The sequence below is a fragment of the Lolium perenne genome, chromosome 3, assembly GCF_019359855.2.
Source record: "Lolium perenne isolate Kyuss_39 chromosome 3, Kyuss_2.0, whole genome shotgun sequence".
Taxonomy (NCBI): Eukaryota; Viridiplantae; Streptophyta; class Magnoliopsida; order Poales; family Poaceae; genus Lolium; species Lolium perenne.
The window spans coordinates 99,381,882-99,395,669 of NC_067246.2; the positions used below are offsets into that span (position 1 = coordinate 99,381,882).

A 13,788-nucleotide genomic window follows, 5' to 3' on the forward strand; every position below is an offset into this window, starting at 1 on the left:
GGATGTGTATTAAGCAAGGAAATCGGACCACTCGAAATCGTCATCATCGTCGTCCTCCTCCTCCGCCACCTTCGCCTCGTCCTCCTCCTCTTGCGCCTCCATATGCGCCGCCAACGCATCGGCCTCCACCACCAACACATCCGCCCACGCCCACAGGCCGACTTCGTTGCTGCCAGCGCCGACTCCCGCTGCTGACGCTCCTTCGACGCCTACCGCTGATGACGCTCCACCGTCTCCTGCCACCGCTGCTCAATCGCCTCCATCCGTTCACGGTGCTGGAGATGCCGCTCTGCATGCCACCGCTCGCCCATCTCTCCTCCGTCTGGAGCCGCCGCGCCTCTTCCGCCGTGGCGGCGTCGAACACGGCTATGGTGTCCGCCAGCGTCGCCTCCTCCCACGTCTCGTTCTCCGCAGCTTCCGGGTCGATGTCGAACTACGGTGATGGAGGTGGTGGTGGAGACGGTGGTGGAGGGAACTGGCTTGCGCCGAGGCGGTTCATCATTGCGCAGGTGGTGTTTATGCGACGAGGGTTGTGCTTGCGGTGGAAAAAGGGGTGCCGGCGGCTGTGGTGGCTAGCATTGAGCGGGGGAGACCTTTTATAGACTCCGGTGTTGCTAGAAGAGGCGGGAAGATAGTGCGGGAAGAGGCTAGAAGCGGCGGGAAGAAAGCGCGGGAACGCGCGGTGGCGTGCGCATGCCGGTGACGCGTGGAGGGTGCGCAGCGCCAACAAGACGTCTCGCCTGCCCCTCCGTCGCCATTAAAGCAAAGCTGCGACGCTTCATTCGTGAGTCGCTGACGCGTCGGTTCTGCCACTCCCCGCCTCGCATTTCGTTGTGTCCGGCGTGCCTGGAGCGTCCCCTGTGAAGCGGGGACGGGCTCGGGGCACCGGACACCGTATTGGGCCGCGCCGGACGGAAAGGGCCTTTGGGGCGTGATGGCGCGTGATGCACACTTCCGTTGGGAACCCCAAGAGAAAGGTGTGATGCGCACAGCAGTAAGTTTTCCCTCAGAAAGAAACCAAGGTTATCGAACCAGTAGGAGATGAAGGCCACGTGAAGGTTGTTGATGGAGGAGTGTAGTGCGGCGCAACACCAGGGATTCCGGCGCCAACGTGGAACCTGCACAACACAATCACAATACTTTGCCCCAACTTAACAGTGAGGTTGTCAATCTCACCTGCTTGTTGTAAACAAAGGATTAAATGTATGGTGTGGAGAATTATGTTTGTTTGCGAAGAACAACAGAGAACAGAGATTACAGTAGATTGTATTTCAGATGTAAAAGAATGGATCGGGGTCCACAGTTCACTAGTGGTGTCTCTCCAATAATATAAATAGCATGTTGGTGAACAAATTACAGTTGGGCAATTGACAAATAGAGATGCATATACATATCATGATGACTACTATGAGATTTACTTAGGGCATTATGATACGTCTCCAACGTATCTATAATTTCCGATGTTCCATGCTTGTTTTATGACAATACCAACATGTTTTGTTCACACTTTATATCATTTTTATGCGTTTTCCGGAACTAACCTATTGACGAGATGCCGAGAGGCCAGTTCCTGTTTTCTGCTGTTTTTGGTTTCAGAAATCCTAGTAACGAAATATTCTCGGAATCGGACGAAATCAACGCCAAAGATCTTAGAATCCCCGGAAGCATCCAGAACACACCAGAGAGGTCAGAGGGGGGCCACAGGCCCACCAAACTACAGGCTGGCGCGGCCAGAGGGGGGGCCGCGCCGCCCTATAGTCTGGCCCCCCTGTCAGCCCTCCTGCGCCGCCTCTTCGCCTATATAAAGCCCCTGGATCAGAAACCCTGATGCGTTCGACGAAAACCACAGAAACCTTCCAGAGCCGCCGCCATCGCGACGCCAAGATCTGGGGGACAGGAGTCTCTGTTCCGGCACGCTGCCGGAACGGGGAAGTGCCCCCGGAAGGCTTCTCCATCGACACCGCTGCCATCTCCACCGCCATCTTCATCACCGCTGCTGCTCCCATGAGGAGGGAGTAGTTCTCCATCGAGGCTCGGGGCTGTACCGGTAGCTATGTGGTTCATCTCTCCCATGTACCTCAATACAATAATCTCATGAGCTGCTTTACATGATTGAGATTCATATGAGTTTTGTATCACTACTATCTATGTGCTACTCTAGCAAAGTTATTAAAGTAGTTCTATTCCTCCTGCACGTGTGTAAAGGTGACAGTGTGTGCACCGTGTTAGTACTTGGTTTATGCTATGATCATGATCTCTTGTAGATTGCGAAGTTAACTATTGCTATGATAATATTGATGTGATCTATTCCTCCTACATATGCATGAAGGTGACAGTGTGCATGCTATGTTAGTACTTGGTTTAGTCTTTTGATCTATCTTACACTATAAGGTTACTTAAATATGAACAAATTGTGGAGCTTGTTAACTCCGGCATTGAGGGTTCGTGTAATCCTACGCAATGCGTTCATCATCCAACAAAAGTGTAGAGTATGCATTTATCTATTCTGTTATGTGATCAATGTTGAGAGTGTCCACTAGTGAAAGTCTAATCCCTAGGCCTTGTTCCTAAATACTGCTGCGTTACTACTGCTTGTTTCTTGTTTCTTTGCGTTACTACTGCTGCAATACTACCACCATCAACTACACGCCAGCAAGCTATTTTCTGGCACCGTTGCTACTGCTCATATATATTCATACCACCTGTATTTCACTATCTCTTCGCCGAACTAGCGCACCTATTAGGTGTGTTGGGGACACAAGAGACTTCTTGCTTTGTGGTTGCAGGGTTGCATGAGAGGGATATCTTTGACCTCTTCCTCCCTGAGTTCGATAAACCTTGGGTGATCCACTTAAGGGAAAACTTGCTGCTGTTCTACAAACCTCTGCTCTTGGAGGCCCAACGCTGTCTACAGGAAAGGAGGGGGAACGTAGACATCAAGCACTTTTAAGGCGCCGTTCTTGCAGGTGAGGAAAGGTAAAAGGCACTCATACTTCGGTTCCAGGTAAAGTACTTTTCTGGCGCCATTGTGTTTGTGCTCGAAGTTATTTCCTTTAGATCCTGCAATTGCAACTTTTTGTTTCTTGTTTACACTAGTTAGGCATAATGGAAAACATCTGTGAGCTCTTTGTACTATTTCCTGAGTCAAGACATGAATGGTTTAATGCGAAAATTAAAAAAACCCATGGAACATGTTAGTATGAACGCTTTGAACACCATTGTTGCTAATGATATGGAAAATTCTAAGCTTGGGGAAGCTGGCTTTGATGAGCATGATATTTTTAGTCCCCCAAGCATTGAGGAGAAAATTTTCTTTGATGATACTTTGCCTCCTATTTATGATGATTATAATGATAGTGGTCTTTTGGTGCCACCTACTATGGAGAGTGAATTTGATTATGATTACAATATGCCTCCTATATTTGATGATGAGAATAATAATGATAGCTACTTTGTTGAATTTGCTCCCACTATTACTAATAAAATTGATTATGCTTATGTGGAGAGTAATAATTTTATGCATGAGACTCATGATAAGAATGCTTTATGTGATAGTTATATTGTTGAGTTTGCTCATGTTGCTACTGAAAGTTATTATGAGAGAGGAAAATATGGTTGTAGAAATTTTCATGTTACTAAAATGCCTCTCTATGTGCTGAAATTTTTCAAGCTACACTTGTTTTATCTTCCTATGCTTGTTACTTTGCTCTTCATGAACTTGTTTATTTACAAGATTCCTATGCATAGGAAGCATGTTAGACTTAAATGTGTTTTGAATTTGCCTCTTGATGCTCTCTTTTGCTTCAAATACTATTTCTTGCGAGTGCATCATTAAAACTGCTGAGCCCATCTTAATGGCTATAAAGAAAAGAACTTCTTGGGAGATAACCCATGTGTTATTTTGCTACAGTACTTTGTTTTATATTTGTGTCTTGGAAGTTGTTTACTACTGTAGCAACCTCTCCTTATCTTAGTTTTGTGTTTTGTTGTGCCAAGTTAAGCCGTTGATAGAAAAGTAAGTACTAGATTTGGATTACTGCGCAGTTCCAGATTTCTTTGCTGTCACGAATCTGGGTCCACCTCCCTGTAGGTAGCTCAGAAAATTAAGCCAATTTACGTACATGATCCTCAGATATGTACGCAACTTTCATTCAATTTGAGAATTTTCATTTGAGCAAGTCTGGTGCCATTTTAAAATTCGTCAATACGAACTGTTCTGTTTTGACAGATTCTGCCTTTTATTTCGCATTGCCTCTTTTGCTATGTTGGATGAATTTCTTTGATCCACTAATGTCCAGTAGCATTATGCAATGTCCAGAAGTATTAAGAATGATTGTGTCACCTCTGAATATGTTAATTTTTATTGTGCACTAACCCTCTAATGAGTTGTTTCGAGTTTGGTGTGGAGGAAGTTTTCAAGGGTCAAGAAAGGAGGATGATATACTATGATCAAGAAGAGTGAAAGCTCTAAGCTTGGGGATGCCCCGGTGGTTCATCCCTGCATATTTCAAGAAGACTCAAGCGTCTAAGCTTGGGGATGCCCAAGGCATCCCCTTCTTCATCGACAAATTATCAGGTTCCTTCTCTTGAAACTATATTTTTATTCGGTCACATCTTATGTGCTTTACTTGGAGCGTCTGTATGCTTTTGTTTTTGTTTGTGTTTAAATAAATGCTTGTGTGGGAGAGAGACACGCTCCGCTGGTTCGTATGAACACATGTGTTCTTAGCTCATAATATTCATGGCGAAGTTTCTTCTTCGTTAAATTGTTATATGGTTGGAATTGGAAAATGATACATGTAGTAATTGCTATTAATGTCTTGGGTAATGTGATACTTGGCAATTGTTGTGCTCATGTTTAAGCTCTTGCATCATATGCTTTGCACCCATTAATGAAGAAATACATAGAGCATGCTAAAATTTGGTTTGCATAATTGGTCTCTCTAAGGTCTAGATAATTTCTAGTATTGAGTTTGAACAACAAGGAAGACGGTGTAGAGTCTTATAATGTTTTCAATATGTCTTTTATGTGAGTTTTGCTGCACCGGTTCACCCTTGTGTTTGTTTCAAATAAGCCTTGCTAGCCTAAACCTTGTATCGAGAGGGAATACTTCTCATGCATCCAAAATACTTGAGCCAACCACTATGCCATTTGTGTCCACTATACCTACCTACTACATGGTATTTTCCGCCATTCCAAAGTAAATTGCTTGAGTGCTACCTTTAAAATTCCATCATTCACCTTTGCAATATATAGCTCATGGGACAAATAGCTTAAAAACTATTGTGGTATTGAATATGTAATTATGCACTTTATCTCTTATTAAGTTGCTTGTTGTGCGATAACCATGTTCACTGGGGACGCCATCAATTATTCATTGTTGAATTTCATGTGAGTTGCTATGCATGTCCGTCTTGTCTGAAGTAAGAGAGATCTACCACCTTATGGTTAAGCATGCATATTATTAGAGAAGAACATTGGGCCGCTAACTAAAGCCATGATCCATGGTGGAAGTTTCAGTTTTGGACAAATATCCTCAATCTCATATGAGAAAATTATTAATTGTTGTTACATGCTTATGCATAAATGAGGAGTCCATTATCTGTTGTCTATGTTGTCCCGGTATGGATGTCTAAGTTGAGAATAATCAATAGCGAGAAATCCAATGCGAGCTTTCTCCTTAGACCATTGTACAGGCGGCATAGAGGTACCCCTTTGTGACACTTGGTTAAAACATGTGCATTGTGATGATCCGGTAGTCCAAGCTAATTAGGACAAGGTGCGGGCACTATTAGTATACTATGCATGAGGCTTGCAACTTGTAAGATATAATTTACATGATACATATGCTTTATTACTACCGTTGACAAAATTGTTTCATGTTTTCAAAATAAAAGCTCTAGCACAAATATAGCAATCGATGCTTTCCTCTTTGAAGGACCATTCTTTTACTTTTATTGTTGAGTCAGTTCACCTATCTTTCTCCACCTCAAGAAGCAAACATTTGTGTGAACTGTGCATTGATTCTTATATACTTGCTTATTGCATTTGTTATATTGCTTTGCATTGACAACTATCCATGAGATATACATGTTACAAGTTGAAAGCAACCGCTGAAACTTAATCTTCCATTGTGTTGCTTCAATGTCTCTACTATGAATTTATTGCTTTATGAGTAATTCTTATGCAAGACTTATTGATGCTTGTCTCGAAAGTACTATTCATGAAAAGTCTTTGCTATATGATTCACTTGTTTACTCATTGCATTTACATTGTTTCGAATCGCTGCATTCATCTCATATGCTTTACAATGGTATGATTAAGATTATGTTGGTAGCATGTCACCTCAGAAATTATCTTTTATCGTTTACCTACTCGAGGACGAGTAGGAACTAAGCTTGGGGATGCTGATACGTCTCCAACGTATCTATAATTTCCGATGTTCCATGCTTGTTTTATGACAATACCAACATGTTTTGTTCACACTTTATATCATTTTTATGCGTTTTCCGGAACTAACCTATTGACGAGATGCCGAGAGGCCAGTTCCTGTTTTCTGCTGTTTTTGGTTTCAGAAATCCTAGTAACGAAATATTCTCGGAATCGGACGAAATCAACGCCAAAGATCTTAGAATCCCCGGAAGCATCCAGAACACACCAGAGAGGTCAGAGGGGGGCCACAGGCCCACCAAACTACAGGCTGGCGCGGCCAGAGGGGGGGCCGCGCCGCCCTATAGTCTGGCCCCCCTGTCAGCCCTCCTGCGCCGCCTCTTCGCCTATATAAAGCCCCTGGATCAGAAACCCTGATGCGTTCGACGAAAACCACAGAAACCTTCCAGAGCCGCCGCCATCGCGACGCCAAGATGCGGGGACAGAGTCTCTGTTCCGGCACGCTGCCGGAACGGGGAAGTGCCCCCGGAAGGCTTCTCCATCGACACCGCTGCCATCTCCACCGCCATCTTCATCACCGCTGCTGCTCCCATGAGGAGGGAGTAGTTCTCCATCGAGGCTCGGGGCTGTACCGGTAGCTATGTGGTTCATCTCTCCCATGTACCTCAATACAATAATCTCATGAGCTGCTTTACATGATTGAGATTCATATGAGTTTTGTATCACTACTATCTATGTGCTACTCTAGCAAAGTTATTAAAGTAGTTCTATTCCTCCTGCACGTGTGTAAAGGTGACAGTGTGTGCACCGTGTTAGTACTTGGTTTATGCTATGATCATGATCTCTTGTAGATTGCGAAGTTAACTATTGCTATGATAATATTGATGTGATCTATTCCTCCTACATATGCATGAAGGTGACAGTGTGCATGCTATGTTAGTACTTGGTTTAGTCTTTTGATCTATCTTACACTATAAGGTTACTTAAATATGAACAAATTGTGGAGCTTGTTAACTCCGGCATTGAGGGTTCGTGTAATCCTACGCAATGCGTTCATCATCCAACAAAAGTGTAGAGTATGCATTTATCTATTCTGTTATGTGATCAATGTTGAGAGTGTCCACTAGTGAAAGTCTAATCCCTAGGCCTTGTTCCTAAATACTGCTGCGTTACTACTGCTTGTTTACTGTTTTACTGCGTTACTACTGCTGCAATACTACCACCATCAACTACACGCCAGCAAGCTATTTTCTGGCACCGTTGCTACTGCTCATATATATTCATACCACCTGTATTTCACTATCTCTTCGCCAAACTAGCGCACCTATTAGGTGTGTTGGGGACACAAGAGACTTCTTGCTTTGTGGTTGCAGGGTTGCATGAGAGGGATATCTTTGACCTCTTCCTCCCTGAGTTCGATAAACCTTGGGTGATCCACTTAAGGGAAAACTTGCTGCTGTTCTACAAACCTCTGCTCTTGGAGGCCCAACGCTGTCTACAGGAAAGGAGGGGGAACGTAGACATCACACTACGACAAAGAACATAGACCGCTATCCAGCATGCATCTATGCCTAAAAAGTCCACCTTCGGGTTAGCATCCGCACCCCTTCCAGTATTAAGTTGTAAACAACAGACAATTGCATTAAGTACTGTGCGTAATGTAATCAACACAAATATCCTTAGACAAAGCATCATTGTTTTATCCCTAGTGGCAACAGCATATCCATAACCTTAAAACTTTCTGTCATTGTCCCAGATTCAGTGGAGGCATGAACCCACTATCGAGCATAAATACTCCCTCTTGGAGTTACAAGTATCAACTTGGCCAGAGCCTCTACTAGCAATGGAGAGCATGCAAGATCATAAACAATACATATATGATAGATCAATAATCAACTTGACATAGTATTCAATATTCATCAGATCCCAACAAACACAACATGTAGCATTACAAATAGATGATCTTGATCATGATAGGCAGCTCACAAGATCTAAACATGATAGCACGAGAGGAGAAGACAACCATCTAGCTACTGCTATAGACCCATAGTCCAAGGATGAACTACTCACGCATCAATCCGGAGGCGAGCATGATGATGTAGAGTCCTCCGGTGATGATTCCCCTCTCCGGCAGGGTGCCGGAGGCGATCTCCTGAATCCCCCGAGATGGGATTGGCGGCGGCGGCGTCACAGTAACTTTTCTCGTATCGTGGCTCTCGGTAATAGGGTTTTCGCGACGGAGAGAATATATAGGCGAAGGGGCAGAGTCGGGGGACGCTCGAGGTGCCCACCCCATAGGGCGGCGCGCCCAGGGGTGGGGCCGCGCCCCCCTAGGGTGTGACCGCCTCGTCGCCCCTCTTCATCTCCTCTTCGGACTTCTGGAAGGCTCCGTGCAAAATAAGACCGTGGGATTTTGTTTCGTCCAATTCCGAGAATATTTCCTGTGTAGGATTTCTGAAACCAAAAATAGCAGAAAACAGGAACTGGCGCTTCGGCATCTTTTTAATAGGTTAGTGCCGGAAAATGCATAAAAATAATATAAAGTGTATATAAAACATGTGAGTATTGCACTAGTGGAAAACTGGGCAATAGGCCCGGTCCATTTGGGCCTTTAGACCCGGTTCCTGAACCGGGACCAACTAGGCGGGACTAAAGGGGGTACCCTTTAGTCCCGGTTCAAAGATAAACCGGGCCTAAAGGCCTCAACACGTGGTGCGACCAGGGAGCTCGCGCTGGAAGGGCTTTGGTCCCGGTTCGTGGTACGAACCGGGCCTATGTTTCTCTGCCGCGGCAGAGAATTGCTATTTCTCTGCCGCGGCACAGATTTGGGCTGTACCAGCGTTTCTCTGCCGCGGCAGAGAAACAGTCTGTTTCCCTTGCCGCGGCAGAGTTTCAGCAATGCATATATATATCATTCAAGAAACCACAAAAAATCGTCATGAATATATATAGACATCGTCAACAGTACACGACATAGTCAACACAGTACACGTAATGCATGCATATTTACAATACAACTTTTCCTGAACGAATATCCTCCGCCGTCACGATCTTCCGATAGTGCTCTCCACCTGGGGTAAGGACCTCGGTAATAAAGAATCCCGCGATTTCCTCTTGAATTGATTTTATTTGATCCGCTGTTATGAGAGTGTCCCGCAGGCGTGTCATCTATATTTAAAAAAGGAGATCAATATATGAATGGAACTCAATACAATAGATGGTACTAATTAAGATTAATTGTGAAAATTTGTTATCGTACACGAGTGTGGTGTATTTGGGGATCCCCACCCTTGGGACAGGACATGTCACGCATGAAGGTGCAGACGTAGTATCCACATAAGTTATTCCCTTTTTCCTGCCTCATACACTTTACGAAAAAATAGTTCGATCAAACTAATAATCAAGCATCGTATTGAAAGTAAATATCATATATAAAGTTTCACGGACATAGCTATATATATAGTACTACTTACAGGGTAATCTCTAAATGTAAGCTCCGGTTTCCATTCACCCGGAACAGTATTGATGAACCGTTTCCAAGCCCTGCCCGGCAAAAAATAATGAGTAAATGAGTAATTGATTAGTTGATGATATCTTCGAATTAGAGCAGATGAAGATGCCAATACGAAATTGATTGAAACTACCTCCGGAGGATGGCAGCCATGTCCGCCCATTCCGCATATTCTTTACGTTTCGAGTCCATGACGTTTACGACTCCAAGGTGAAGATCAATGATTAGGAGAATAAAATGGAAACTGCACAAGCATAGCTCAATGATTACGAGAATAAAGTGGAAGGTGCACAAGCATAATGTATGTTATATATAACACTCACTTGAAGTTGTAGGGAAAGAATATATCCTCTTTGTCTGCTTGCTTCTCTAAAAACATTACGATGTTGTCCTCTGTGTCCTTGGCGAAGTCTTGAACCGTAACTTCATGAACTGTGTTTGGGTCTATGAACCCCAGCGGTAGGAGCTTGCCTCTTTTGTATTCCAGCTTCTTCATTCTGCATAATTAAATGTATAGCGTACACAAAGAATATAATGAGGATAATTGTTAGTGCAAATGAATGAGCTACAAACTTAATTACACAAATAAATCACTTACAGGCAGTAGCAACTGATGACAGCTTTGTCGAGGGCGTCTTGATTGAATAACTGAAACAGTTCTTCTACGTCAATGTTTATCTCGTCTTCCCCCCGGAAGTAATGCTCATCTCTAAGATACACCGTGAGGTAGCGATCACCTCTTCGACAGGCTTTCAGGTACCATTCATGCAACCTTCGCATCTGAGTCCCTAGACGCGCGAGCTCGCCAGGTTTGACGAGATCAGATCCGTATCTATACTTGTTTACCACTTGAGCCGTTGGATAGTAATCTTCGTACTCAACTGATGCTCCCTGAGCTCTAGCCGCCCGTTCGATCATCGATGCCGTCTCTGGATCATGATATGGCTCCACGATGAAGTGGGGTGCGGCCTGAATGTCCTGCTGTCCAAGCTGGGCGACTTTTTTTGCTTCTTTCATCGCTTTAGAGGACTGTCCAAGAGAGCGGTCATAATCAGCTCTCAGCTCAGGTCTCTTCATTCTCGTCTCGGCAAAGTGCTTCACTGTCTGCGGTGGAATAAACATCTTCTTCGGCGCAGTTGCAAGAAACGCCTTTTGCTCTTCAGTCTGCTCATGTGGCAACAACTCTGGAGTCTGTTCCCTCATTGGAGTTGATGATCTCTTCGGAGCTGTAGGAGGTGCCGCGGACCGCTTCCTCTTTTGCTTAGGTGGAAGCGGCGGAGTCTCCTGACGAGGAGGAGGAGGCGGCGGAGTATTTTCACGCGGAGGAGACTGGTCATGGATAGGGGAATCATCATCGCGCAGAGGAGAATCATCACGCGGAGGAGACTGCACAGGTGGCGGAGGAGGCGGAGGTGGCCTGCTTGTTGGCTTCTCACCTGGAAACACAATGTTCTCCTTCCGCCATTGCACGGTGGTTCTACGGGCTTCTCCCAGTTCTTTGATTTCCCCATCTTCACCTGCAGGGTGCTCAAGCACCAACCCCTCATACTCTCTCAACACTTCATCCACCATCACAACAGCAAAGTCGTCTTGGACCGGACGGCAATGGTAAGACCTTGTAGGTAAGAGGATGCCGACCGCCGCCTTGAAGGATAGGTTGAAAACTTTAACATGCAGCTCACAAGGACGGCTCTCAGTGAGATCATCCACGGGGGGGTAGCGAGGAGGCTCGACCACCTGGTCATCATCATCATCATTATCCACCTGCTGAGAGGAAGCCACGCTGCTTTTCCGGTGTGGTTGAGATTGCAGCGGGGCGATGGCATTGAGCAGTGCAGGATCTACAGCCTGCCCCCGAGCCATCTGAGATGTAAGTACTTGGGTTACCATGGTTAATTGGGCTTGCATGGTGCTCATACCCTCCTCTAAGTTAGCCAGGCGGTCTGTTTCCCTTGACTTCCTCCTCTCATGGCTTTTATCAGGAAATCTCTTCCTTTCCGCAGGAAAGCCATACTTCCACGGAACGGAGCCTGCTGTGCCTCGTGTTCGTCCGCCGTGTTCTTTGTTCCCAAGGGCGCGTGTCAGCTCATCGTTCTCTCTTTCGGGCTGGAACAACCCCGCCTCCACGTCCCTATGTGCCTTTTCCAGGGCATCAATGGGAACCTTCAGATGAGCTTTCTTATAGATGCACTTCCACATTTACGGATCCAACGTTCCCCCAATCCCGTAGAACCACTCCTTGCACCGTTCGATCCAACCGTGTGTCCCTAATCTGATCCCTTTACTGGTCAGTTCCACCTCAGCTGCCTCCCACTTAGGACGGTTAGCCCTGTATCCACCTGGACCCAGAATTTGGTGATATAGCTTCAACGCAGCATTTGCCTTATTTATTTCCGACCTTCTCAAAAATTCTTCTGACTCCGTGCTGTACTTCACGAATTCGTCCCAGTGATTTTTTACCTTCTCACCGTCCGGAGTCTTCTTTAACTTGATAAGGCGGCGCAATCTTTTCTTGTGGCTCTTGAATAGTTCGGCCATCTTCTTCTTGCCAAACTCGCGGAGGGCCTGCTCCATCTTGGCCTTCTCAGCGTCACCCCCCTCTTCGGGTACTATGTTGAAATGTGCCATGAGCTTGTTCATAATGCTGTTTTTGGCTACATCATCGATATAAAGACCTTGAGCTTCTTCCTCTGCAGACAGCACTAGTCCCTTCGGCTTGTGCCATTCTCGAACGGTGATCGGGACGTGGTCCCTAACAAGCACTCCGCATTGAGCTATAAATGCCTTTGCACCTTTCTCTGGAGCAATCGGTTTACCATCCTTGTCGATGTGGGTGATGTCGTGCCTAACACCGTCATCCAACTTTTTGGCCGGGCCTCGCTTCCTCGACTTTACAGAAGAAGTGCTCGATCCGGAGGGCTAAAAAAGAAATAGTTCATAGTCAGTACAATTTCATTAGTTAATGCATCTAGTCGATCAACATCGGCTTAATTAATTTATATACCTCGGTGATAACTACAGTTCGGGAGCCATTATGATGATCTTGTTCCTCACCGGCGCCACTAGGATCTTCTTCCTCAATATCCTCCGCTCCCTCACCGGAGTCATTCAAATAAGTTGCGGTGACATCGTCACCGCCATCATCTGGAATAACGTCGTCGTCGCGATCATCCAGAGTACCGTTTGCTATGAGTTCCTCCATGAAATTTTCTTGAATTTCATCTCTCTCCATGCTTTCTACAATGACCTGCAAGCTATACATAGGAACCATCATATGATCAAATTAAGGATAATGCAGAAAACTGAAAATGGAGTTACATATGTGTAGTTCTTAACTAAGGATCGATAATATAGTGCTGAAAGCAGATACTGCAGTTACATGCATACATAGATCGGGTTCATGTTTATTTAACCCTAATACATATCAATCACTACTACAACCACTCAACCGCGCAGACCGGGTCCTAGAGGGCGCCGACCGGGTCCTGAGCCGCGCTGGGTGTGCCCCCAAAGCCACGGAACAACAACGGGAGCATAGCTAACATGAGATCTCCGCATAACGCTCCATCCGGTCCTATACATGTTGTCTAATGCGTACATGTAACGGCGAACGTGCTGGTCCTCCGCTTCAATGCGCTGAGCTACCTCCTCCGGCGGGGCCGGCTCCCTCTGAAACGACCGTGGCCCATAAGACCTCCACCAAAGAATATCCGGGTCGACAACGGGACCCGGATCCGCACCAAGGTGCGCGACCCGGAAGCTAAGACCTCCCAGTGCCACCCCGGCGGAGCCCAGTCCCGGACCTCCCCCATCTGCTCCATCTCCTCGGTGAGAGTCAGACCACGGCCCGCCGGCTGTCGCTGTCGCGGCATCGTAGCTACGAAAA

At 45.8% G+C, this 13,788-nt stretch overlaps 1 protein-coding gene and 1 long non-coding RNA gene across 2 annotated transcripts; both read right to left on the minus strand.

The window, feature by feature from the left end:
- Positions 1–9,514: 9,514 nt before the first annotated feature.
- LOC127338303 (uncharacterized) lies at positions 9,515–9,936 on the minus strand. Its single transcript, XR_007874281.2, has 3 exons — positions 9,865–9,936; positions 9,651–9,758; positions 9,515–9,559 (listed from the first exon to the last, which is right to left on the minus strand). It is a non-coding gene; the product is annotated as an uncharacterized lncRNA (long non-coding RNA).
- A 285-nt stretch (positions 9,937–10,221) lies between these two features.
- LOC139837955 (uncharacterized) lies at positions 10,222–12,101 on the minus strand. Its single transcript, XM_071827285.1, has 2 exons — positions 10,501–12,101; positions 10,222–10,399 (listed from the first exon to the last, which is right to left on the minus strand). The coding sequence occupies exons 1-2, from the start codon at positions 12,099–12,101 to the stop codon at positions 10,222–10,224; spliced, it is 1,779 nt and encodes a 592-aa protein (XP_071683386.1).
- Positions 12,102–13,788: the final 1,687 nt, after the last annotated feature.

Bases quoted from the DNA above. Each gene is read 5' to 3' on its own strand.
- LOC139837955 (XM_071827285.1), bottom strand. From the start codon at position 12,101: ATGTGGAAGTGCATCTATAAGAAAGCTCATCTGAAGGTTCCCATTGAT. The intron at 10,400-10,500 runs GTAAGTGATTTA...TTAATTATGCAG, and splicing joins GTCATCAGTTGCTACTGCCT to AATGAAGAAGCTGGAATACA.